A 26,248-nucleotide genomic window follows, 5' to 3' on the forward strand; every position below is an offset into this window, starting at 1 on the left:
ATTGCAACCCCCGCTTTTTTTTGTTCTCCATTTGCTTGGTAAATCTTCCTCCATCCCTTTATTTTGAGCCTATGTATGTCTCTGCGTGTGAGATGGGTCTCCTGAATACAGCAGACTGATGGGTCTTGACTCTTTATCCAGTTTGCCAGTCTGTGTCTTTTCATTGGAGCATTTAGTCCATTTACATTTAAGGTTAAGATTGTTATGTGTGAACTTGATCCTGCCATTATGATATTAACTGGTTATTTTGCTCGTTAGTTGATGCAGTTTCTTCCTAGCCTCGATGGTCTTTACATTTTGGCATGTTTTTGCAATGGCTGGTACCGGTTGTTCCTTTCCATGTTGAGTGCTTCCTTCAGGGTCTCTTGTAAGGCAGGCCTAGTGGTGACAAAATCTCTAAGCATTTGCTTATCTGTAAAGGATTTTATTTCTCCTTCACTTATGAAACTGAGTTTGGCTGGATATGAAATTCTGGGTTTAAAATTCTTTTCTTTAAGAATGTTGAATATTGGCCCCCACTCTCTTCTGGCTTGTAGAGTTTCTGCCGAGAGATCTGCTGTTAGTCTGATGGGCTTCCCTTTGTGGGTAACCCGACCTTTCTCTCTGGCTGCCCTTAAGATTTTTTCCTTCATTTCAACTTTGGTGAATCTGGCAATTATGTGTCTTGGAGTTGCTCTTCTCGAGGAGTATCTTTGTGGCGTTCTCTGTATTTCCTGGATTTGAATGTTGGCCTGCCCTACTAGGTTGGGGAAGTTCTCCTGGATGATATCCTGAAGAGTGTTTTCCAACTTGGTTCCATTTTCCCCCTCACTTTCAGGCACCCCAATCAGATGGAGATTTGGTCTTTTTACATAATCCCATACTTCTTGCAGGCTTTGTTCATTTCTTTTTCTTCTTTTTTCTTTTGGTTTCTCTTCTTGCTTCATTTCATTCATTTGATCCTCAATCGCTGATACTCTTTCTTCCAGTTGATCGAGTCGGTTACTGAAGCTTGTGCATTTGTCACGTATTTCTCGTGTCATGGTTTTCATCTCTTTCATTTCGTTTATGACCTTCTCTGCATTAATTACTCTAGCCATCAATTCTTCCACTTTTTTTTCAAGATTTTTAGTTTCTTTGCACTGGGTACATCATTCCTCCTTTAGCTCTGAGAAATTTGATGGACTGAAGCCTTCTTCTCTCATCTCGTCAAAGTCATTCTCCGTCCAGCTTTGATCCGTTGCTGACGATGAGCTGCGCTCCTTTGCTGGGGGAGATGCGCTCTTATTTTTTGAATTTCCAGCTTTTCTGCCCTGCTTTTTCCCCATCTTTGTGGTTTTATCTGCCTCTGGTCTTTGATGATGGTGATGTACTGATGGGGTTTTGGTGTAGGTGTCCTTCCTGTTTGATAGTTTTCCTTCTAACAGTCAGGACCCTCAGCTGTAGGTCTGTTGGAGATTGCTTGAGGTCCACTCCAGACCCTGTTTGCCTGGGTATCAGCAGCAGAGGCTGCAGAAGATAGAATATTTCTGAACAGCGAGTGTACCTGTCTGATTCTTGCTTTGGAAGCTTCCTCTCAGGGGTGTACTCCACCCTGTGAGGTGTGGGGTGTCAGACTGCCCCTAGTGGGGGATGTCTCCCAGTTAGGCTACTCAGGGGTCAGGGACCCGCTTGAGCAGGGAGTCTGTCCCTTCTCAGATCTCAACCTCTGTGTTGGGAGATCCACTGCTCTCTTCAAAGCTGTCAGACAGAGTCGTTTGCGTCTGCAGAGGTTTCTGCTGCTTTGTTGTTGTTGTTGTGTAGCTGTGCCCTGTCCCCAGAGGTGGAGTCTACAGAGACAGGCAGGTTTCCTTGAGCTGCTGTGAGCTCCACCCAGTTCGAGCTTCCCAGCAGCTTTGTTTACCTACTTAAGCCTCAGCAATGGCGGGCGCCCCTCCCCCAGCCTCGCTGCTGCCTTGCCGGTAGATCACAGACTGCTGTGCTAGCAATGAGGGAGGCTCCGTGGGTGTGGGACCCTCCCGACCAGGTGTGGGGTATGATCTCCTGGTGTGCCTGTTTGCTTAAAGCGCAGTATTGGGGTGGGAGTTACCCGATTTTCCAGGTGTTGTGTGTTTCAGTTCCCCTGGCTAGGAAAAGGGATTCCCTTCCCCCTTGCGCTTCCCAGGTGAGGCAATGCCTCGCCCTGCTTCAGCTCTGGCTGGTCGGGCTGCAGCAGCTGACCAGCACCGATCGTCCGGCACTCCCCAGTGAGATGAACCCAGTACCTCAGTTGAAAATGCCGAAATCACCGGTTTTCTGTGTCGCTCTGGGAGTTGGAGACTGGAGCTGTTCCTATTCGGCCATCTTGCTCCACCCCCCTCTCTCCTGTTAAACTTAATTCCCAGTTTTCAGAGGTTATTACATTATTCAATTAAAAGGAGACAATACTGTTTATTAGTAAGAGTGGGATATTGTGTCTACTTGGTACATTTTGCACATCTATTAATATACCTGTTTTACATACACATTTTCCCAGGGCTTCAGCATGGCTTTGGAGTATATGTGGCCATTATGTGCAGGACAATGACTAATAGAAAGACACCAACACATACAGGTTTCTTCAATGAAACTAAAGGATACTACAGCTCATTGACATAAACATAGCTGCAAGAGCAGAGACACAGTTGTGTGCTTTCAGTCAGGCAAGTTTCCTGTCTCCCAGTTCTCAAGAAGGCATGCAGTTAAAAATGATATTGCTTGACACCCTTGAGGATACCATCAGGCCTTTGTGATCAACTCACTATCCTGTTTTCAAGAATCTTTATTTCCTCCTGACTCATCATAATGAGTTTGGGGGAGGTGCCCATCTATCTTCTCACCAAATATGAGTCAATGAAAATAACACAGTCCTTACTCATTTTCATGAATTGAGTGAATCCAAAGTCAGTTTTTTCAGCAAATCTCCCATAGGACAGCAGAAAGACCTTAGACCTACTTGAAGTCCAGTGCAGGAAACTTTTGGAAAGATTTTCTACTTCCCAGGGAATATCAGAATCAATGCTACCAAATAAATACTGGATGTTTGAGTTTTGAACCAAAACTTTTATTCTATTCTTGGAAGAATCTGTTATATCATTTTAATCTTAAAATGGCTACATTTTGAGAATGATAATTTATAGTTGAATTGTTTAAAAAATTTCATCATGACAAACCTGACAACAAGCAATGGGAAAGGATTACCTATTTAATAAATGATACTGGGAAAACTGGTTAGCCATATGCAGAAAATTGAAACTGCATCCCTTCTTCACACCTTATTAACAGTTAACTCAAGATGGATTAAAGATTTAAATGTAAAACCTAAAACTATAAAAACCCTAGAAGAAAATGTAGGCAATACAATTTAGGCAAAGATTTCATGATAAAATTGCCAAAAGCAATTGCAACAGAAGCAAAAATTGACAATGGCATCTAATTAAACTAAAGAGCTTCTGCGCAGCAAAAGAAACTGTCAGCAGAGTGAACAGGGAGCCTATAGTGTGGGAGGAAATCTTTGCAATCTATCCATTCGAGAAAGATCTAATATCCAGAATCTACAAGGAACTCAAATAAATTTACAAGAAAAAAAAAATTTAAAAATGGGCAAAGGACATAAACAGATACTGTTCAAAAGAAGGCATTCATGCAACCAACAAACATATGAGGAAAGCTCAATATCACTGATCGTTAGAGAAATGCAAGTTAAAACCACAGTGAGATATCATCTCACGCCAGTCAGAATGGTGATTATTAAAAAGTTAAGAAACAACAGATGTTAGCAAGGTTGCAGAGAAATAGGAACACTTTTATACTGTTGATGGGAATGTAAATTAGTTCAACCATTGTGGAAGATGGTGTGGTGATTCCTCAAAGATGTAGAACCAGAAATCCCATTACCAGGTATATACCCAAAAAAATATTTAAAATTCTTTTACAAAGATACATGCACACGTATGTTCATTGCAGCACTATTCACAATAGCAAAGACACGGAATCAACCCAAATGCTCATCAGTGACAGACTGGATAAAGAAAATGTGGTATACCATGGAATACTATACAGCCATAAAAAGGAATGAGATCATGTCCTTTGCTGGTACATGGATGAAGCTGGAAGCCATAATCCTCAGCAAACTAGTGCAAGAACAGAAAACCAAACACTATGTTCTCACTTATAAGTGGGAGCTGAACAATGAGATCACATAGACATAGGGAGGGGACAACACACACTGGGGCCTGTCACGGGGTGGAATGGAGGGAGGAAGAGTATTAGGAAAAATAGCTAATGCATGCTGGGCTTAATACCTAGGTGATGTGTTGATAGGTGCAGCAAACCACTATGGCATGCATTACCTATGTAACAGATCTGCACAACCTGCACATGTACCCAGGAACTAAAAGTAAAAAAAAAAAAATTCAACATGAGAAATCTTAATAATTATTTGTAATTCTTTATAGGCTTTCATTTGTATCCCTATTGCTGAATCCTTATTTAATGTTTTCTGTTATAAAATTAGTGATGCATTTGTAATTATGTCATTTTTATTTGATAATTTTAATCTTTTTAATAGAGTTAATTGGTTATTTGGTGACAAATAATTTTTAAAAGCACTCACTGTATTGGAAATGCAATCATTTGTAACATGAATAGAGTTTAGCCATAACTTTCTTACATACGCCCAATAGTCAGACAATATAAAGGAAATAGATATTCGTTAGTACCCCAATATATAAAATACTGAAATAAAGAATGTGTGTTTTTTCTACACAAAGAAGAAAAAAGTTTAAGATTCCAGTAATAAATATTAGAACAGAGTTTAACAGAGACACCTCCTCCCTTCCCTTTTTGTTGAATAGAAAGAAGATGAAAATGTCTGTTTTCTTTGTGTTCTAACGGATGTCATAACATCTTGCAAAGCTGCAATAGTTAAAACAGGGTAACACGGCTGAGGAGAGATCTGTAGAACATAAAGCTCAAAACCAAACCCAAGTTTATATAATTTTATAAATATATTTGATTTATTACCCAAATAAGTTTAGGACATGTGAAAAATTAAAACTGTCATTTCATATCACTATCGACTTTCAGACAGGTCAAAAGTGGGCACAAGTTATATCAGGTGCTCTAGCTACTATAAGAGACCATGGAACTATCCAGCCTGTTGAGAAGGCAGGGCAGGGGTGAGAAGGAATACATGTTACAGTATAATTATTTGTTATCTAAAATCTCCTATTAGAATAGAAATTCCAAGGGATAGGGACTTTGGTTGCTCACACTAGAATGTCATCTGCCACATAAAGGTACTCCATTTTTTTAAATGAATGAAATGTACACATTCAGTTTTGTATCCTCCCTTTGTTTACTTTATATCATGCTTAGTTTTATGTTGCCATTATAGCCATCATTATAAATAGCAGCAAAATATTTCATCACATGCCCCATAATTTACATAATCGTTCCCCTAATATTTTATATTTCTCTTGCTTAAGTGTTTACTGTTATACATAATGCTGTCATGAATATGTTTCTGCTTATAATCTTTTTAATACTTACAATTATTTTGATAGGATAACTTCTTAGAAATAACCTTACTAGGTTAAAAGATATGAACATGTATTTTGGCTCCTGATACAAATTTCCAGTACCCCTTATTTAATAGCAAATACATAATTAATGTCAGTTATTTCAGTTGGTATATGAATTACCCTGTGTTTCAGAGCCAGGAAGTCCTGCTGTTCTCGTAAAAGTGCTTTGTAGATTTTTATTCATTCGAACATTTACCTTGGAATTCTGAATCCTCATAAATAATACATTCAGAGAAGTGGAGAAAGGCAATTCGTTTTGAGTCAACACAAACTGACAGCAAGATAATGTATTCTTTTATCATAAAATATTGAGAAAATGGGAAGACAATAACTGGTATTAATTACTCAGAGGGTTTAAACATGCCAATTAAGTAGGAAATAAGGAGACATCTTGGTGAATATTGAAGATAGGCCTATTATCTTCTTTACTCGTTTCCTGGCCTTTTTTTTTTTTTTTTTTTTTTTTTTTGGCCGGGTGGGGGATCAGGGAGGCTTGTGTTTTTAATTTATTCATTCTAGAATTTATGATCTTCTGTGTCTTTTCAACTTTATTTCCCAAAGAAGAAATTATCAAATTGGTGTCAATTTATGCCTGTATCCTGGAATGTTGGGATTTATATTTTCCTTATAAGAAAGTTTCTTATTTATAGTTTCTTATAAAGAAACAATAAATCCCAACATTCCAGGATACAAGGATAAATATTTATATATAACTATTTATGCACCCCTTTAAAATAGTACATTTTTGTTGAATGTCAGTGAAAGCTTTGTCTTCCTGCCTGCTACAGTCAGGATCTGCTGGTATTCTTGTACCTCAGCTTCTCCTTTGCCTGAGAACACATTATTTAAGCCTTCTTCATTTCACAGTAATTAGTCATTAACATTTCCTCCCCTTGACTCAGAAGTCCTAAACCTTCAAAGTAGAACTTCTGGCCATAAATACAATAATGTACCCATAATGGAGATTTTTTTTTTTCTTTGTGAGCTCTCATGGAAAACTTATACACAAAATCAGGAAGTTAAAGCCCATTTCAGTTATTTTACATGGTCAATATTATGCAGGCTGTGCTATCTAATCTGACGTAATAAAAATAGAACCTAACAAGAAAAAGGAAAAGATATATGTAGAGAGAAATTCTAAATCACACCTGTAAACAGCTGAATAATAGTAAAAACAGCACTTGGCAAATTTATGAAGTGCTGTAGGTAAAGGGTTTAAAGCAAATTTATAGTCACAAATGCTTGCCCAGAATGGAAGAAAGGCTTAAAATTAATGACCATGCATTCAACTTAAAATTTTAAACAGCAGGGTTAAAATAGATAAATTGGAATAATGTAGCAAAGAGCAGAACGTAATAAAATAAAAAACAAACATGAAGTAGAGAGGATCGTCAAAGTCAAATGACAGGAGTTTGAAAAGAACAATAAAAGTGACGAACCTCTGTCACGTTTAAAAATGGAAAAAATAAAACATTAAGAATGAAGAAAGACATAACAGATGCTATAAGGATTCAAAGATAAAAAAATTCACAACTTTGTAAAAGTACTTTTGAAAAACGTAGACAAAATAAATAACATAAAACTTAGTGCTTATCAAAATTCACTCAAGGAGAAAGAGAAAACCTGAGTAGTTCTATAGCTACACCTAATAAAGAAATTGCTTCATTAGCAAGTATCTTCCCATACAGAAATATCAGGTTTGAACAGTTTAATAGGTGAGTTATAGGAACAGATAATTATCATTTTTTGACAAACTCGGATAATAAAAATATAGCACTTTTCAACTTATTCAATAAAACCAAACATGGAGAATGCAAGAAAGTAAATCTACAGGCTAGTCTCAATAATGGACGTTATATAAAAGGCTGAACAAAGTATTAGCCTACTCATTCGAGTATTTTTTTAATTAAGTTTATCTCAAGAAAGGAAGACAATAGAGTAGTCTATAATTACAGATTATTTCAATAAATGTAGGGAAATGTTTGATAAACTAGAGCACTCATTTCTGGATCTTTCTATATGTGCGAATGTATGTATATATGCACATATGTTATATACATATGTATATGATATTGTGATGTATATATTAATGTATGTTATGTATATGATATTCTGTATATTATGTATGTATATTAGGATTATGTAATATATGATATTGTGATGTATGTGATATGAATGAGATATGTATATATGTATATACATACCATATCTCCATATATAATTGTGATATATATTTTATATATTATGTATATATTATATGCATATATTACATATATACACACATATATTCTGATATATTTATGTATGTGTCTAATAAATATGGGAATTTCTTTTAACTATAAAAGACTATCTACCAAAAACCTAGAGCAATTATCACACTTAGAGGTAAAACATTGAAAATATTCCCTTTAAGAAGAAATTCAAGGGAGTGATAAATATAAAATTCAGGGTGCTAGCTACTTCAGAGTAGTGAGGGTGGAGAGGAGAGGAAGATGAGACCAGGGGCACACGAGGGCTTTCCTGATGTTCTAGTACATTCCCTATTTTACCTGAATGGCAGGAATGTTGGTTTTCACTTTATCATTATTCTTTAACTGAATCTCATTTTATGGACACTTTAAAAATATATCGTTGTATAAAAATATTCTAATGTATAAATGAGAAATGTGCTATAGTGATAAATATTGTAGAATAGTTTTTGAATATACTTGTCTGTGAAGGATCAAAGGTAAAAGATAGTTTTCTGGAAGTTCATGGAACCATGAGTGAACAGTTTTTTTTCTTCCCCCGCATTCATTGTTATTTGTCTTATTCTATCCAGCAAAGTGGAATTGGAATGCATTTCAGAAGGGCCAGGTTAAAAGACAAAGCTCACTTTTCTGTTTGAAGAATCATGTATTGCAGAAGGTTGGGAATTGCAAATGAACATTTAGTATAAATACTTTCAAAGGATTTTGAAACTAAAAGAAAAAATATCAATGTAGTACATAGAAGTTTTATGGGGAGAATTTTGAAAAGCAAATTCTACGGAAAATTATTAGACTGTTTCTATATGACTATCAAAAATCTTCCACTTCAGTTATAAGAAAATGTCTCCCAAGGTTATTAGTCTTCTAAATTTAACCATGTGACATTAAATTAAAAAGGGTACGTCATGAGAATTAGCTCCCAGGCTGTTAACCAGATTGCCTGACTATATTCAAGGCTTGAGATTCCATACACTAAATTGAGAATTTTTCTTTATGCCTTATTTTGGTTCTGAATCTATTTTTGTTTTCTATTTTACTGTTGCTTTATGTAAACCATCTTAATTATATGAAATGGCAAAAAGACTCTTTGCTAACCCCATTCTGGAAGTCTAAAATAGAAATTAAGCTGCTTTTCTTCCCTAATTGAATCTTCTCTTCCCTCTGGCATATGATGTTTCAAAAAAACAGACTTCATCTAGATGCTAGCTTCTTCAGTCATTGAAATGGTCTCTGCTTTACTGTACACATTTATAAATGCTGTAATAGGAGAGGAAGGCAATCACAATTTTTTGTTCAATTTTTATTACACTTGCTTTACTGAGTTTTCTGTATGTTGTAAGCTCTCTGAATGAGATTTATAAAATAAAATATAGACAGCTCCATGAAAATGGTGAATTGTTTTGTTTTTTCAAGATAGCATAAGAAAATTGATATTTATTTGTTGTTTTACTTTTAACATGAATCTGTATTTTGTTAAATCTCATTTTTTTCTCTTCTGTGGTATTTTGCTCAATGGCATCTTCTTCATGCTGTGCTGTTTCATTGCATCTGATCTCACAGAGTTGTGAGAAATATTGATAAGATTTTTTAATATCAGGTGTGTGCCAGTTAAGTTTGTAAATCAGCTAGAATGAACTGGTCTGCAGTAAAGACAAGATGCTATTAATTAAAAGACAAGCCAAGAAAACATGTTATTTTGTTGTGATGATTTTAAAAGCCAGATATCAACAGACTTATTCCCTTCCAAGAGAATGTAGTGTGAAATTAACTACAAAACATTCAGATTCTTATGATGCATATTTCTTTCTTTTTGACAGGAGCTTTAAAAGTCATATAAAGTAATAGATCTGAGATAATTATGCTTACTTTAAAAAAAAGATAATGTTTAATAAAGGCCTGTCAAAAAGAAATGGGGTAAAGTCTTTAGTATATAAAAGTCATTTTCTGAGAAACTATCTCTTATGTAAACAAACTCTGAGCAATTTTTCCCAGCTGCCAGTAAAAATGGTGCTATAATTTGCATTTGAATTAATAAATAGATTTCAATAGCTACAACTATATTACTTTACCTTAACCTAAATTCTCATAACATGCTATTTTTTGTAGTCTAACATGCTAATTTTTTGAACAGCTGAGTAACTATTACAAGCTGTAAAGCTTATTGTTCTTTTCCTTCTTGACTGTGCCATCTGCTAGAAACAAAAGCAAAGATAAAAAGCTCATTGAGCACAGAAGATTCTGTATTGTTTAATTTACCTTCTATGGAGACACATCTCCTTGGGGAAAAAAATTAATACTGCATTTTAAGAAACATTTGTGTTGCTTCATTACAGATGGGGGACTCAAGGAGATTTCACCACCACCCATCCTCGGCCTGTGGTCAAAGTGAAACTCTTCACAGAAAGCACTGGAGTTCTGGCCCTGGAAGATAAAGAACTGGGAAGGGTGAGTTGTGGTCAGCCTGTGTGTCCAGGGTAGAACAGTTTTAACTTCTTTAGATTCATCATTAAGGTAGACCGGTATGCAGTATGTGAACTTTATGTTCATAAATTACATAAAATCATTTGTTATTTCCCACAAGCCCAGTTTACACCTCTAATTTATTAAATCTAATTGTCTGTAACACAGAAAGTATTGTGATAGGATTTGGTTGTGTAAGGGGTAAATACAAATTCCTTGCCACCAACTCGGTCATTCTTACACGTGTGCTCCACTGGCCATTGAATGTGAATGGTGCTGGCCACCTTCAAAGGGTAATTCTCATGTAATGTGTTTCTGTCCCTGGGTTCAAAGGATCATCTTTATATTTGAAGTCATCTGCTCTTCATGTTCATTGTGATTAATCACAGAACATCTCCAAAGTGCATCTATCTCTTTTATCTTTTCCGTTTTCCCCATGAAAAGGCCTTTCTCTCACATCTTTTAACATTAAATTGTTCTTTTCCTGTAGTCACCTCTTCATACCTAGAATGTATTTACCTTCTAATCTCAGTATACCCTATACTCAGCTTGTGCTGGCAGTAAAAGCATTAACATTAGGTAAATCTGTGTGAAAGGTCATCTTCAGACTTACAAATGAAGTAGGTGTTCTAATTGAGTAGGCTATATAAAGATGTCTTCTGTAATGTGAATTTTTTAATGTTTGTTTACTTTTATTTTTATTTTATTTTTTTTTTGAGACAGAGTCTTGCTCTGTTGCCTAGGCTGGAGTACGGTGGCATAACCTCAGCTCATTACAACTCACCTACCAGATTCAAGCGATTCTCGTGCCTCAGACTCCCAAGTAGCTAGGACCACAGGCACATGCCACCTTGTCTGGCTAAATTGTGTATTTTTAGTAGAGACAGAGTTTCACCATCTTGGCCAGGTTGGTCTTGAACTCCTGGCCTCAAGTGATCCACTTACCTCAGCCTCCCAAAATGCTGGGATTACAAGCATGAGCCACCACACTCAACCTCTGTAATGTGAATCTATCTTACCCAGACCTGAAGACTGTATTCAGAGATATTTTCCAGAAAATAAAACCTTCAGAAATCTTACTTGAAAATTTCTGGTATTAATGGACTACTTGTACAGTGCTAGATGCAAAAAGATGCTAGGATTATTCTGTATACTAGAATTCTTTTAAAAAACTGAAGTCAGGATTTCTATTAGTTTCAGAACCTCTTCTTCTACCTCCTTTACACTCTTGGAATTTTTCCATTTCTAGGGATTTTGCAAGTCTGTATCTACACTCCAGAGATTTTGAGTGTGCATTCATAATCCAGATTTTCTCTTCCGTTTTCTTGATATGTGTATTTGTTAATACCTAAGAGAGCTGTGTTACTGCTCATTCAGTCATGTGCTTATGAATTTGTGCGTTTGTTTTCATTGAACAAAGGTGTACAGGTAGCATAATCTAATACAAGAGCTTTGGAGACAGCATATGGTCTTTTTATTATTCAGAGTTTTTCATTTAAACTATTATATTTTAAAGGTAAAATTAATGTTACTTTTCTTATTGTAATTATATCTCACTATTTAACAGCAGCCATTTTAAGTCTAATGCTATAAGTAACTCTTGAGCTATTTTTAATTTGTTTATCAGCTGGTCAAATAATATAGTTAAGCAGTTTCTAAATTTGATACATAAGTGACATATAATACACATAAGTGACATATATATATATTCGATGCAATTTTATATCTGAAAAACTGCTTATGCTCCCTTGCTCTCTTCATACTAGAAAGACAACTTTTCTGTCTATTGCAGGGTTTCCCAACCTTAGCACTATTGATGTTTTGAGCAGGGAAATTCTTTGTTGTCAGGTGCTTTTCTGTGTATTTTATGATGTTTAACAATATCCATAACCTCTAGTCAAATAAAAAATGTCTCCAGATATTGCTAAATGTCTCCTGGAGGGTGGAACAAAATCAACCCTGCCTGAGAACCATTAATGTGTACTAAAGACCTCAACAGGTTCCAAGATTATAAATATCATTTGTGTCTAATGACTTACAAATTGTTACTATTTTTCTTGTAGATTCAGATTTGTGTATCCAACTTCCATACGCAATATTTCCAATTGTATATTGATATCTCAAACCACATATTTTCAAAATAGAACTTATGACTTATATCCCCATAAAGCCTTCCATAGAGGCAATTATTAAATAAGCCTGTGACCTAGACATCTCCCTTGTTTCTCCTTTTCTCACCCTAGCACCAGATCCATTTGCAACTTTTCTGAGCTTTTACTGTGTTTGTTCTGAATCCGTCCATATATTAATATCCCCATTACACTAATTCAAGGCACCATCATTTCACATAAAGAGTCTGTTTACTATTTTCCCATTTACCACCTTGTCCTCTCTGATTTGACTTTCACACCTCAGTCACCATGATCTATTTAAAATTCAAAACAAATCACAACATTCCTTAAAATATTCCAATGTCTTCCAATTTATTTGGACTAAAAATCAGACTCATTATAGTGTAGCAGGCCCGACAGGAGTTCTCAGGTGTGGCCCTGCACGTTAGATATGCAAATTCTCAGGCCCCACTCTAGATCTGCTGAGTCAGAAACCCTAGGGGTGCAGGGGCTACCCTCTGTTTTAATAAGCCCTCCTAATGATTTTAAGACACACCAAAGTTGGAGAATCCCTGATCTGCATGAACTGACTTCTGTCTCCAAATTCATCTTCTGTTACAACCTCCTTGCCTACTGTCATTCTTTCCTTACACCATGCTTTCTTTCTTTTCCTCAAACATTGTAGACTCATACCTGCTTTAGACTTTAGGTCTTTACATGTGTTTTAATCTGAACACACATGTGCACACACAGAATTGGAAAAAAATTGGTGTTCATCTCTGGATGGTAGAGCTATTGGTTATATATATATATACACACACACACACACATGTATATATATATGTGCACACATTACCAATAATGTATATTGTTGGTATACATATTAAGTATATACAAAAGTATATATATATACTTTTCTAATTAGAACAAATAACTTCTTTTAAGTTAAAACAAAAAGGCTTACATGATCTGACATCTGTAGATAAGGTTTTATGAATAGTATATTTGGGGAGCTTGGTTTTTAACATGAAGTTTTTTAAATTAAAAATTTCAGTAGCATTTAAATTTGAAAGCGAACAACAGAGCACTTAAAGTAGGTTTATACCACAGCAAAATACCACTGTACACCTACTAAAATGGTGAAAATACAGAAAAACTGACAATAACAAATGCTTGTAAGAATGCAGAACAGAAACTCTTACTCATTGCTGGTGGTGATGCAAAATTGTGCAGTCACTTTGGAAGACAACTTGCCAGTTTTTTGTATAAAGTTAAACATAGACTTGCTATACAATCCAAAATTTGTACTCCTAGGTATTTACCAAAGGGTTTATAAAGGTTGTGTCTACACAAAAATCTGTGTGTGAATGTTTAAATAGCTTTATTCTTAATCACTAAAACTTGGAAGCAACCAAGATGTTCTTTAGTCGGCAAATGAATAAAACCATGGCACATCCATAAAATGGAATACTATTCAATGATAGAAACAACTATTAATGCAGTGGCATAGTTGAATGTAAATGCAAATGGAAGAAGTCAAACCCAAAAGATGACATATTTTATTATTCCATTCATTCTAGAAAATTATAGGGATAAACAATAGTTGCAAGTTTGCCAGGAATTAAACTGAGGTAGGTTGTCAGCCAGAAAGGGATACACAGGGGACTTTTAGAGTGAAGGAACTGTTCTGTATGGTACTGTGTGTTATATGCAGTATTAGCCCATTCTCACGCTGCTGTGAAGAAATACCTAAGACTAGGTAATTTATAAAGAAAAGAAGTTTAATTGACTCAGTTCTGCATGGCTAGGGAAGCCTCAGGAAACTTACAGTCATGGTGGAAGGCATCTCTTCACAGGGTGACAGGAGAGAGAATAAGTGCAAGAAGGGGAAATGCCAGAAGCTTATAAAACTGCCAGATCAGGCCGGGCACGGTGGCTCACGCCTGTAATCCCAGCATTTTGGGAGGCCAAGGCAGGGGATCACCTGAGGTCAGGAGTTCAAAACCAGACTGGCCAACACGGTGAAACCCTATCCCTACTAAAAATACAGAAAATTGTCCAGGCTTGCTGGTGGGCGCCTGTAATCCCAGCTACTCAGGAGGCTAAGGCAGGAGAATCACTTGAACCCGAGAGGCAGAGGTTTCAGTGAGCCAAGATCATACCACTGGGCAACAGAGCAAGACTCCATCTCAAAAAAAAAAAAAAGAAAGAAAAAGAAAGAAATCAGATCTCCTGAGACCCACTCACTATCACAAGAACAGCATCAAGGAAACCACCCCCGTGATCCAGTTACCTCCACCTGGTCTCTCCCCTGACCTGTGGAAATTATGGGGATTATGGGAATTACAATTCAAGATAAGATTTGGGTGGGGACACAAAGCCTAACCATATCAGATGCATACTTGTATTTGCCAAGACCTATAGAACTTTATGTTACAAAGAATGTACATTAATGTATGCACAGTAGTATGAACATACACACTTCCCTAATGTACACATCAACCAGCAGCATCAAAAGGATGCCAGCATAGAATACAGACTGAGACAGATGAAATTAGTTGTACTGTACAGATATGACATAGCTCCACTGAAAGGGGTGATGAGAAAAGAAACAGACCTAAGTAACATAAGAGGGAAACATATGCTGCCAATACTCTCTTGATAACCAAGTGATGAAGATAACCACTACCACTGATGTCATGTAGCTATCCTATGCTCTCTACTATGGTTTGAGAAGGGACACTGCCCCTATGGTATTCTTGCCGCAAACCCCACCAAAACCCAGGTTAATCATCAGACAAACACAGATTGGTGACATTATACAGGACAATTGGCCAGTACTCTTCCAGACTGTCAAGGTCGTAAAAAAGAAAAGTGAGAAACTGTCACAGATCAGAGGAGACTAAGGAGACATGACAACAAAATGCAATATGCTGTCCTGGGTTGGACCTTGGAACAGAAAGAAGGCATTGATGAACGAACTTGTGAAATCCAAATAAAATCTGGAATTCAATTAATAGTAATGTGCCAATGTAAGTTTCTTGGTTTTAACAAATGTACCATGGTAATGCATGCTGTTCATTCTGAGGGAAATTGAGTATACAGGAACTCTCTATACTATCTTTGCAACTTTTCTGTAAATCTTAAATTATTCTAAAATGTAAAATGTCTGTAATGTTTATTATAAACATTTATAATAAAGGCTTTTAAATATTTTATGAAATTCCTCAGCATATACTGTTTAAGAAATTAACATTTCTGTCCAGGTGCAGTAGCTCATTCCTGTAATCCCAACACTTTGGGAGGCTGAGGCAGGCAGATCACCTGAGTTCAGGAGTTCACCTTGTCAACATGGTCAAAGCCCGTCTCTACTAAAAATACAAATATTATCTGGGTGTGGTGGTGCACACCTATAATCCCACCTACTTGGGAGGCTGAGGCAGGAGAATCGCTTGAACCCAGGACAGGGAGGTTGCAGTGAGCCAAGATCGCACCTCTGTACTTCAGCCTGGGTGACAGGGTGAGACTCCGTCTCAAAAAAAAAAAAAAAAAAAAAAGGAAAACAAAAAAAAAGAAAAAGAATTGAACATTTCCTTACGTCAGTTCAATTTCTTCATTACGCCAAAGAAATTTAATATTGATTCAGAAATATGTGGTATGCAGTCAATATTCAGAGTTCCCTAATTATCCCAACATGTCTATAAAAGCTGATATTCTCCTCCCATCTAGGATACAATCCAGGATCATACATTGCATTGGGTTTTTGTGGCTCTTCAGTCTCCTTTATTTTAGATGCCCCTACCACCTTTTTTTTTTACTTTTATTATAATGATTTTTTAAGCATCCACATTAGTCTTATACGATGTTCTTTATTCTGGATTTGTCTTATTTTTTTCATGACTGGTTTCAGGTAAACATCTTTGGCAAGAATCCAGCTACATAATGTTTTATACTTCTCAATGCATCTTATCAAAAGTTATAGATTGACAGTTTTTCCCAGTATTGGGGATTTTAATTAAGTATTATCACTTGGTTAAGATGGCATCTGCCAGTTCTCTCCATCATAAAGATACCATTTTTTGTTTTGATTTTAATAAGTTGTGGGGTGTTACTATGAGAGTTTCTCCAACCACCTTTCACTCAGTGTTTTAGCTAAAGATTCATGGATTTAAAAAAAATTTGTGTGTTATAGTCTGTCTGTTATTCTTTTTCATGATCAGATTGTATCAAAGTTGTGTGTATGCATTTGCATATGTGTGTTCCTTTACTATTTTCCTTTTTCCTTTTTAAAAATTTTTCCCAACAGCACCAGTATTTTTTTTTTCTCTGAGACATGAAATTTTAGAGGCTCAACTGGTACTCTCCCTGCCCCAGGCCTGTTATTAGCACTGGTTGTTTTTAGTGATGATGGAATTTAGAAACTAACAGTCTACATATGTATCAACACTTCTTAGTTGAGAAATATACTTTTTTTTTTCTTTGAAACAGGGTCTCACTCTGTCTCCCAGGCTGGAGTACAGTGGCACAGTTTAGTATTTTTGTACATAGTCCTTTTAGATATACAGTTTATATCATTTTATAAAATATTTGCATCTTCTTAGGGTACTATCTGGCTACCAGGGCACTTTTATTTGTGAATGAATTACTGTGTAATATATTCCTGGTAACTAGTTTGTTGAATGGTATTCTTGACCAGAAAGTGCATTTTGGGTATTTTACCAAAATGATTTTTTAATTTTAGAAATGTTGCTATGAAAACATTCTTTCTGACAGTTGTTAGAAAAAGAGCTGCCTGAAGAGGGTTTTTTGTTTGTTTTTGTTTTGTTTTGTTTTTGACGGTGTCACTCTGTTGCCTAGGCCAGAGAACATGGCTTACTGCAGCCTTAATTTCCCAGGCTCAAGCAATCCTCCTACCTCAGCCTCCGAAGTTTCTGGGACTACTGGTGTGTGCCACTATGCCCAGCCGATTTTTTGTTTTTTATATACATGGAATCTCACAATGTTGCGAGGCTGGTCTTGAACTCCTGGGCTCAAGTGATCCTCCCACCCCAACCTCCCAAAGTGTAGGGATTACAGGCATGAGCCACTGTGCCTGGTGAGAGAAAGTTGTAAAAAGACTCAATTTCTTGGTCCACGCATTTCCTTTAGTTGGTTTGGGGTATGCCAAGGAGGGAGTATTTTGAACACTTCCAAGGGGATGCTAATGTGCATACAGAGTTGAGAAGCACTGGTACAAATAGTATCATTGAAACTACTGTGCAGACAGGTTCAGAACCTAGTGACTCTTGAGTGTAATAAAAATATCATAACATGTAGGTTTGTGAAATGATAGCTCAAATTTCATAGACATTGGGCAGTTGAAGGTTATATTATTTGGCGAGTACTTGGCATGCAAATTTTGTTTGTGGATGGCAGATGCAAATACCTATTTACGGAAATAGAGGTGGCATATGGAGATTTTTCATCCGAATTGGTGGCCAACCCTCCACCAGGTGCTAAGGGAATACCTGGAGGCAGAACAAGGATTTTTTCTCAGGAAACAATTAAGATTATGTCCTAGCAGGTAAACAGCTGACCAGTCAAGCATCCCAAAGTATATAGTTCATCACAATGAAGATAATTTTGTCCTGGAAAACTTGAAAAGCAAGTTTTACCTAACATAGCCATATAAAAATCTAAATAGCAGCCCCAAGGGACATCTATTTGTGGACAACGCACTTTCCATTCAGTCTTTCAGAGTGAAATATTGGGTAGTATACTCCTGGGTAACTCTTTAACTTGGTAAAGGGTCATCTTGAGTACAAAACAATTTTGAAGGGTTTGCCAAAATAACTTTTTTTTCATTTTAGAAATGTTGTTGTAAAAACATTTCTTCAGACAGAAGGAACCTATTGTCCATTCATAGATTGAGTTCGTGGCCTTGGTACCACATCTTCAGTATATACAGAAGGATTCTGAGTCCTCTACTTCCAAGGGGATGGGGAAAGCATAGATATGACTATAAAGTCTCATGAAGAATTGCTATCTGAAAGGGTTTAAGGAGGAAGGATAACTTTTCTGTGATTTTAAGTTTCAGAAAAGTTGTACCACAAATATAAAAGTCTCCTATATATGAAGAGTTGAATTAGACATACATAGGATGGAAAAGAATTTCAATTCCATCTTGCAGTATATGATATTAATTCACTAGGTAAAGCATCAGTCATTTAGTGTTATTTCAATAAAATTAGCCATTAAATTTTGCTTTCAAATTGAAGAAAAATACCTGTGATTGTGATTTCACTAGGAGCTTCTCTAATGTTTTTTTCATTCACATGTAGATGTATAATGCTGGCATTCTTTTTAAATCCTCCGTATAAATTTTGCCTGTGGGAGTTAAGGAAAGGCCCAAAGTGATTTGTAGTAATTTTTTGTAATTATTTGTGAAAAACTAGTATAGTTATTCAATAAAACATCTTTAATTTACTCCTGATCTATTACTTCGTAAGTTTATTAGAAGTTCCACGATAACTACTTATAAACTAGATAATGAGAGACAAAATTTTAATTCCGTGGTCCAGTTATATGTATTGGCTACAGTTGGCTTAAATCCTTTCAGATAGCAATTCTTCATAAGACTTTATAGTCATATCTCAGTCACCACACCAGCGACGAAGCAGGAGCGCAGACAGGGAAAGGTCCAGGGCTAATTCTCATAAGATGCAAATTCTTTCTAATTAGGTCTGGCTTATTAATCATGTGCTTTGAAGTGTTACAGGTTTCTACCTGTCATTCAATGCCTGACTTTGAAAGCTGTTGCTCGGTATGTCTGCCTTGGTCATTCTCTGAGAAGTTGGCCTGGGTCTTCACTGTAGAGGTAGAGGAAAGTATTTCTTTCCTTCTCACCACTTATAGGGGCTGATCATGTTATGCACGGCTACCTCCATGGTGTCCTATGTGGGTGATTATAGTAAAAGTAGTTGACACTTTACTATTTCCTCAGAATAATAGAGGTTTTCCTCTGTCCCGGGTAGAACAAATATTAGACATGTACACTGTACTAATGCCTTCTAATAGGTGTATATTGTTATTTCATTATGGTTTTAATTGGCACTTAGCAAAAACATACACTAATGATGTTTAGCATCTTTCTGCTATCTGCAGCTTTTCTTTTATGAAGAATCTGTTCAAATATTTTCCCCAGTTTTTAACTGGGTTGCTTGTTTTCTGATTTTTGAATTTGGAAAGATCGTATTACTTATACATTCTTTATGAGTATGATATAAATACTTTTCTCTCAGTCTTTGGCTTGTCTTGTCATTTTCTTAATCATATTTCAAAGAACAAAAATTTTTAATTTTGATTAAGTCCAATTTATGATTTTTTTTTCTTTTTGGCTCATGTTCTTGGTGCAGTATCTAAGAAATCTTCACCAAATCCAAAGTTAGAATTCTCCTTTGTTTCTAGAAGCTGTATAGTTTTAGATTTTTACATTTAGTCTTTGATTTATTTTTAGTTAATTTTCGGATCTAGAGCTACATATCGATCAAAGTTTTTCTTTGAATATGTTGTTCTAGCACAGTCTGTGGAAAAGTTTTCTCCACTAAATTTACTTAACATCTTTGTGAAAAATCAATTGTCTGTATATCTGTAAGCCTATTCCTGGACTCTCTATTCTGTCCCATTGAGCTATTTGGTGGAAATATTATATAATATAGCTATTAGGTATTGAAATACCTTGCTATAGTTTTGTATTTGTTTTATCATTTTTTGGCGTCACGTTTTTTGAATATCTGATATGGCAGCTTATCAGATGGGATTACTATTTCCTTCTCATTAACTGACCTTTTATCATTATGAAATGACCTTCTTTATCCCTGGTAGTATACTTTACTTCAAAAACTACTTTATGTTAGCTGCCTCAGCTTTATTTTTGTTGTTGTTGTTATTTTTGTTTTTGTAGAGACAGGGTTTTGCCATGTTGCCCAGGCTGGTCTCGAACTCCTGAGCTCAAGCAGTCCACTCACCTTGGCCTCCCAGAGTGCTGGAGTTATAGGCATAAGCCACTGTGCCCAGTCCCCAGCTTTCTTTTGACTAGTGTTAGCATGTTATATTTTTCCCATTCTTTAATGTATTTGTTTCTTTACACTTAGACTATATTTCTTGAAGTAACATATAATTGTGTCTTTATTATCCATTCTGACACACCTCTGCCTTTTAACTGGGATATTTAAATTATATTTTAATATGAATATTGATTTGGTTAAACTTAAATCTGTCATTTAGATGTTTTTTCTTTCTCTTCTGTTATTTCCTTTTTCCTCTTCTGCTTTTTTTGGTTGAATGTTATTTAAGATTCTAGTTTTTCTTCTTTGTTGCCCTTTTACTGATGAACGTCTTGTTATTTTATGTAGTTTTAACTCATCAGAGGCTAAGTCAAGTGATATTATAGCATTTAATGTATATTTAAGAACCTTACAATATTATACCTCTAGTTCTTCCCTCCCATCATTTGAGTTATTGCTATGCATTGTACTTTTACATATGTTACAAACACACACTACATTGTTTTTACATTTTTTAAATGGTTAGTTATCTTTTAAACTAGTGTCACGTAGTCATCTTTAGGTTCAAAAAAGGTTTAGAAAATTGTATATTTATTTAACAATTGTTGCTTTGAGCAAAATCAGAATTGTTTCAGGAAGAAAAAAGGGGATGTTCAGGAAAATGGTAGGGTGTCCTGCATGTGTGCATCACACCAAAGTCAATGGTTTTGTAATCCTTAGGACAAATAAAACAAACCACCTAGCCAGAATAGTCAGTGCCTTTTTAAATATAAATTAAAAGCTGAGTATCTAATGGTGCGATGGTAGAGGTTATCTTTCAAGGTGCTGATGGGATTGAGTTAGCTGCAAACGGTACTTCCTAAGTCAGTGAAACTGAAATTTTATATTCAGCTGAATTTTGAAGAAAAACTACTAGATAAATTATTTTACTTTTTGTATAATTCATACTATATTTTATCCATAATTAATTAAGAAACAAAACTTATTGCTATTTCGAGCTATTTCTGTTTTATTGGTTAGTAGAATTTGGAGTTTAAAAGGATACTGCAGCTCATTTAGTCCAATCTCTTCACTTTCCAGATAAAGCAACTGTGGCATAAAGATGCAAATTAAATTCTTCCAGTTCATAGTGGCATCTACTGTATTGTTATCCTTTTGAGGGCAAGACCATGGACATATTATCCATTTTAGCAACAGCAGCTGTCTAGCAGTTTCTAACTGACAGTATATGTCCAATTAATGTTGGAGGGATAGGTGAACAAATGAATAAATCTGAAATTTGCTTAATTCAGTTTCATTTCTCCTATGCAAAGTTATGCTAGGAAGTAGAATTAGTTACTTTTGTTTGGATGCCTGATATCTCTAATTAAGTAATAAACTGGAAGAACAATTATAGAATATTGTACAATTTGGATCCTATAGTGAGTGAAGTTCTAGTATGTTTAGTCTTCTACCTAAAATAGAAGTAAATTGAAACATTCTCAAGTTTATTACTAATCTCTTTTAGTCACTAAATTAATAAAATAACACCTGTGTATCTCAGAGCTATTCAAAATCACTTTAGAATATCCCATTTTATTCATTTATTCATGGATGGACATTTAGGTTGATTTCATATCTTGGCTATTGTCAGTAAAGCTGCAATGAACATTGGAGTGCGGTTATCTCTTCTATATACAGATTTCATTTCCTTTGAATATATACCTTAAAGTGGGATTTTTGAATCATATAGTAATTCTATTTTTAATTTTTTTGAGGAAACTTCATACTGTTTTCTGAAATGGCTATATATTAATGCACATTCCTACCAACAGTATGCAAAGGTTCCTTTTCCCCCACATCCTCACCAATGCTTATCTTTTATCTTGTTGATAATAGCATTCTTATCTTATCTTGTTGGTAATAGCCATTCAGGTGTGAGGTGGTTTTATTTGCATTTCCCTAATGATTAGCGATGTTGAGCATTTCTTTCATGTATGCAGTGGGATTTTATTCAGCCTTAAAAACTGAAGAAATCTTGTCATTTAATCAAGCTGGGAGACATTGTGCTAAATGAAATATGCCAAGCACAGAAAGACAAATACCACATGATGTCACTTACATGTGGAATCTAAAAAAGCCAAACTCTTAGAAGCAGAAAGTAGGATGGTGGTTACCAGGGTCATAGGCTTGGAGGGGATGAGGAATGGGAAGATGTTGGTCAAAGGCTACAAAGTTTTCGTTAAGATGAATCAGTCCCAGAGGTCTGTTTTATGGCATGGTGACTATGGTTCATAATCATGAATTATACACTTGAAAATTTGCTAAGAGAATGTATCTTAAATGTTCTCAGCACATACACACACAAAAACTATGTCAGATGAATATTAAAACATCATGTTTTATACTGTAAATATATATGATTTTGTCAAGTATACCTCAGTAAAACTGGAAAAAAATACTTACCTCTGTTGCCTTTAGCAGCGGTATGAGAAAACACTCTTATTCCCTGATAGTTTGTATTATATGCACTGTATGAGTCAAGAAGTCCTTAGATCAGAAGTGCAAGATTCAAATTAGTTGGTTGTTCAGCATGACAAACTGAAAAGTTTGAAACCTGATTTTGAAGACATTAATTCAGGTATTGGTTCTGCCACAGTAGCCATGAGGCCACGAACAAGTCACATAACCTCCCTTCTGCCCATGAATCGTTCCATACCCTGACCTTATTCCCCACCATCTTCCTGTGTCATTTACTTTTCTGAATTTATTTGATTTTTTGAGCATATGAAAATGTATCACAGAGAGTTCTCAACCTCATACTCACCTGTCCACCCTCCTTTCCCATTGCTTAAGTGACTGCTGACTAGTTTGCATACATATAAAATGGCAAATTGGGAAGTTGTTTTCTTTTTAAATTCTTATAAATTCAGGGGTTATAAGTGCAGTCTTGTTACATGGTTATATTGCATAGTGGTGAAGTCTGGGATTTTAGTGGTGAAGTCTGGGATTTTAGTGTACCCATCACTTGCATAGTGAACATCATGTCCAGTAAGTAATTTTTCAATGCTCACCGTCCTTTCCCACTGCCCCCTTTTTGGAGTCTCCAGTGTCTATTATTCCCCACCTCTCCATATATCCATGTGTACCCATTGTTTCACTCCCATTTGTGAGAACATGCTGCATTTGACTTTCTGTTTCTGAATTATTTCACTTAGGATAATGGCCTCCAGCTCCATCCATATTGCTGTTAAAGACATAAGTTCATTCTCTCTCATGGCTGGGTAGTGTTCCGTGTGTGTGTGTGTGTGTGTGTGTGTGTGTGTGTGTGTGTACACATTTTTATTTATGCAATTAAAAATTTTATTTATGCAATTGTTGATAGACATTTTGGTTGATTCTATGACTTTGTTATTGTGACTAATGCTATGATAGGCATGCAGGTGTCTCTTATTATACTGATTTCTTTTCCTTTGGATACTTAGTAGTGGGATTGCTGGATCCAATGATATTTCTATTTTTAGTTCTTTAAGAAATTTTCAGCCAGGTGTGGTGGCTCACACTTGTAATCCCGGCACTTTGGGAGGCCGAGGCGAGTGGATCACAAAGTCAGCCTGGCCAATATGGTGAAACCCCATCTGTACTAAAAGTACGAAAATTAGCCAGGTGTGGTGGTGTGCACCTATAGTCCCAGCTACTCTGAAGGCTGAGGCAGGAGAATTGCTTGAACCCAGGAGACAGAGGCTGCAGTGAGCCAAGATCATGCCACTGCGCTCCAGCCTGCCTGGGCAACAGAGTGAGATTCTGTCTCTAAATAAATAAATAAGAAATCTCCATACAGTTTTCCATAGAGGTTGTACTAATTTACATTCTCACCAACAGTATATAAACATTCCAGCTTGGAAAGGTTTTTATTAGTGTTATTTTGGTACATTATTACATTGTGATTGTTAGACCTTGCATAGATTCCTTGCTCATATGAAGAACAAGAGCTCACCTTCACACTTTAAGGTGGTACAGGTTGAGTATCCCTTATCCAAAATGCAACCAGAAGTATTCTAGATTTTTTATTTTTTCAGAATTTGGAATATTTGCATTATACTTAATGGTTGATCATCCCTAATCCAAAAATTTGATATCCAAAATGCTCCAATGAGCATTTCCTTCAAGCTTGACCTTTGAGTACCATATGGATGGTCAAAAAGTTTAGGGTTTTGGAGCATTTCTGATTTTGGATTTTCAGATTAGGAGTGTACCTGTAGTGGGTTTTTTGTTGTTGTTGTTGTTTTGAGATGGAGTCTCGCTCTGTTGCCCAGGCTGGAGTGCAGTGGCGCAATCTCAGCTCACTGCAAGCTCCGCCCCCCTGGTTCATGCCATTCTCCTGCCTCAGCCTCCCGAGTGGCTGGGACTACAGGCGCCCGTCACCGCGCCCAGCTAATTTTTTGTATTTTTAGTAGAGACGGGGTTTCAGAGTGTTAGCCAGGATGGTCTCGATCTCCTGACCTCGTGATCCGCCCGTCTCGGCCTCCCAAAGTGCTGGGATTATAGGCGTGAGCCACCGCGCCCGGCCTGTAGTGGGTTTTTAATTTAAATAGCCACATCTATCAGTAGTCCATGAATTAGCTGGCCAATCCCAAAACATTTTGCCATAACTGTATTTTCCATGCTCTTCACTTTAAGGATACAGCTAAAATAATTGTCCAAGTCTAGACATTGTACCTCCCTCTTTTCCATCCTACCGCCATATGTTATGGATTGACTGACATTGACTTGGCTCTAAAAATTCTTATTGTACTTATTAACCAAAGATTAAGAACAAAACTAAAATTGTTATAATATTTATGAAATAATTAAGGAAATAATATGTTGAATTGAGGGGGGTGGTGTAAAATTGAAAGTGTCTGTTGTTATCTTGAAGTGATTTTCCTTTAGGTATTTATTTAACTTCACTGCCAAGTTATTTAAATAACAAGACAGTGCCTACCTTTGAAGAGTGATGTGAGAATTGATTTAAATTTCACAAAGCATTCCAAGACACTCAGTTGATAGGTTCTCCATAAATGGCAGGCATTATTATAATCAGACTAGTAAAAAGAAAAATGATAAAGCTACTCGTGCAGTGTCCTCTAATAGAAACTGTTTTGGTAAAGTAATATAAAGGTTATGCTATTCATAATTTATGGCTGAGGGCAATAGATCAAGAATAATGATGCTTTCCTGTCTATATAAGTATTCAAAACACAGATATAGCTGTGTTGGAGTATATTGCTGTATGTAAGAAGGATGAAATCAATACCTTATAAACAAGAAAAGTGATCCATGAATATTAATAAAAGACTTTCCTTAATTGAGCCCTGAAAAATATAGTGACTGCCAAACTTGATTATGTCTTTCAGAATCTTCAGGAAAGTCTTTGAAATAAAAGAGATAATTCTTAATCATGAGGTTATATGGAACTTGAACTTTGTTAGTAATAGAAGCATAATGGTCTTCATTCTGGTAACCAAAATAATCGGCTTCATTGTTAAACCATTAAAAAATTTTCAATTTATTATAAGAAAAGTCACAACTTTGTTTAACTATGTTAATACAAAATGAGAGAAAATTAAGAATTTCAAAATATTTTTTACAAGCAGAATGCTTCAGGTGTGTGCAATATATAAGCACACACAAAGTAAGCAAAGCTGAAGATAGAAATCAATATGTAAAAATATCTTTAAATCACACACTTACCAGGAGAAATTTAAAAGGTAAATTTAATTTTCCTTTATGATGAAATTTTAGCTTTTTTGTCTAGACATTGGTTTCTTGTTGCTGCTGCA

The 26,248-nt window shown here is 35.9% G+C and overlaps 1 protein-coding gene across 16 annotated transcripts in view; it reads left to right on the forward strand.

Annotated features, from left to right (window-relative positions):
• The window catches only part of CADPS2 (calcium dependent secretion activator 2), a 439,469-nt gene that overhangs the window by 160,981 nt on the left and 252,240 nt on the right, over positions 1-26,248 (forward strand). For all 16 annotated transcript variants that reach the window (XM_031665933.1, XM_031665918.1, XM_031665925.1 and 13 more), the window contains exon 6: positions 10,165-10,276. In XM_031665933.1, coding sequence (XP_031521793.1) covers positions 10,165-10,276 — 112 coding nt within the window. The remainder of the gene's footprint in view (positions 1-10,164; positions 10,277-26,248) is intronic.

This window comes from Papio anubis, chromosome 4 (genome assembly GCF_008728515.1).
Source record: "Papio anubis isolate 15944 chromosome 4, Panubis1.0, whole genome shotgun sequence".
Lineage (NCBI taxonomy): Eukaryota > Metazoa > Chordata > Mammalia > Primates > Cercopithecidae > Papio > Papio anubis.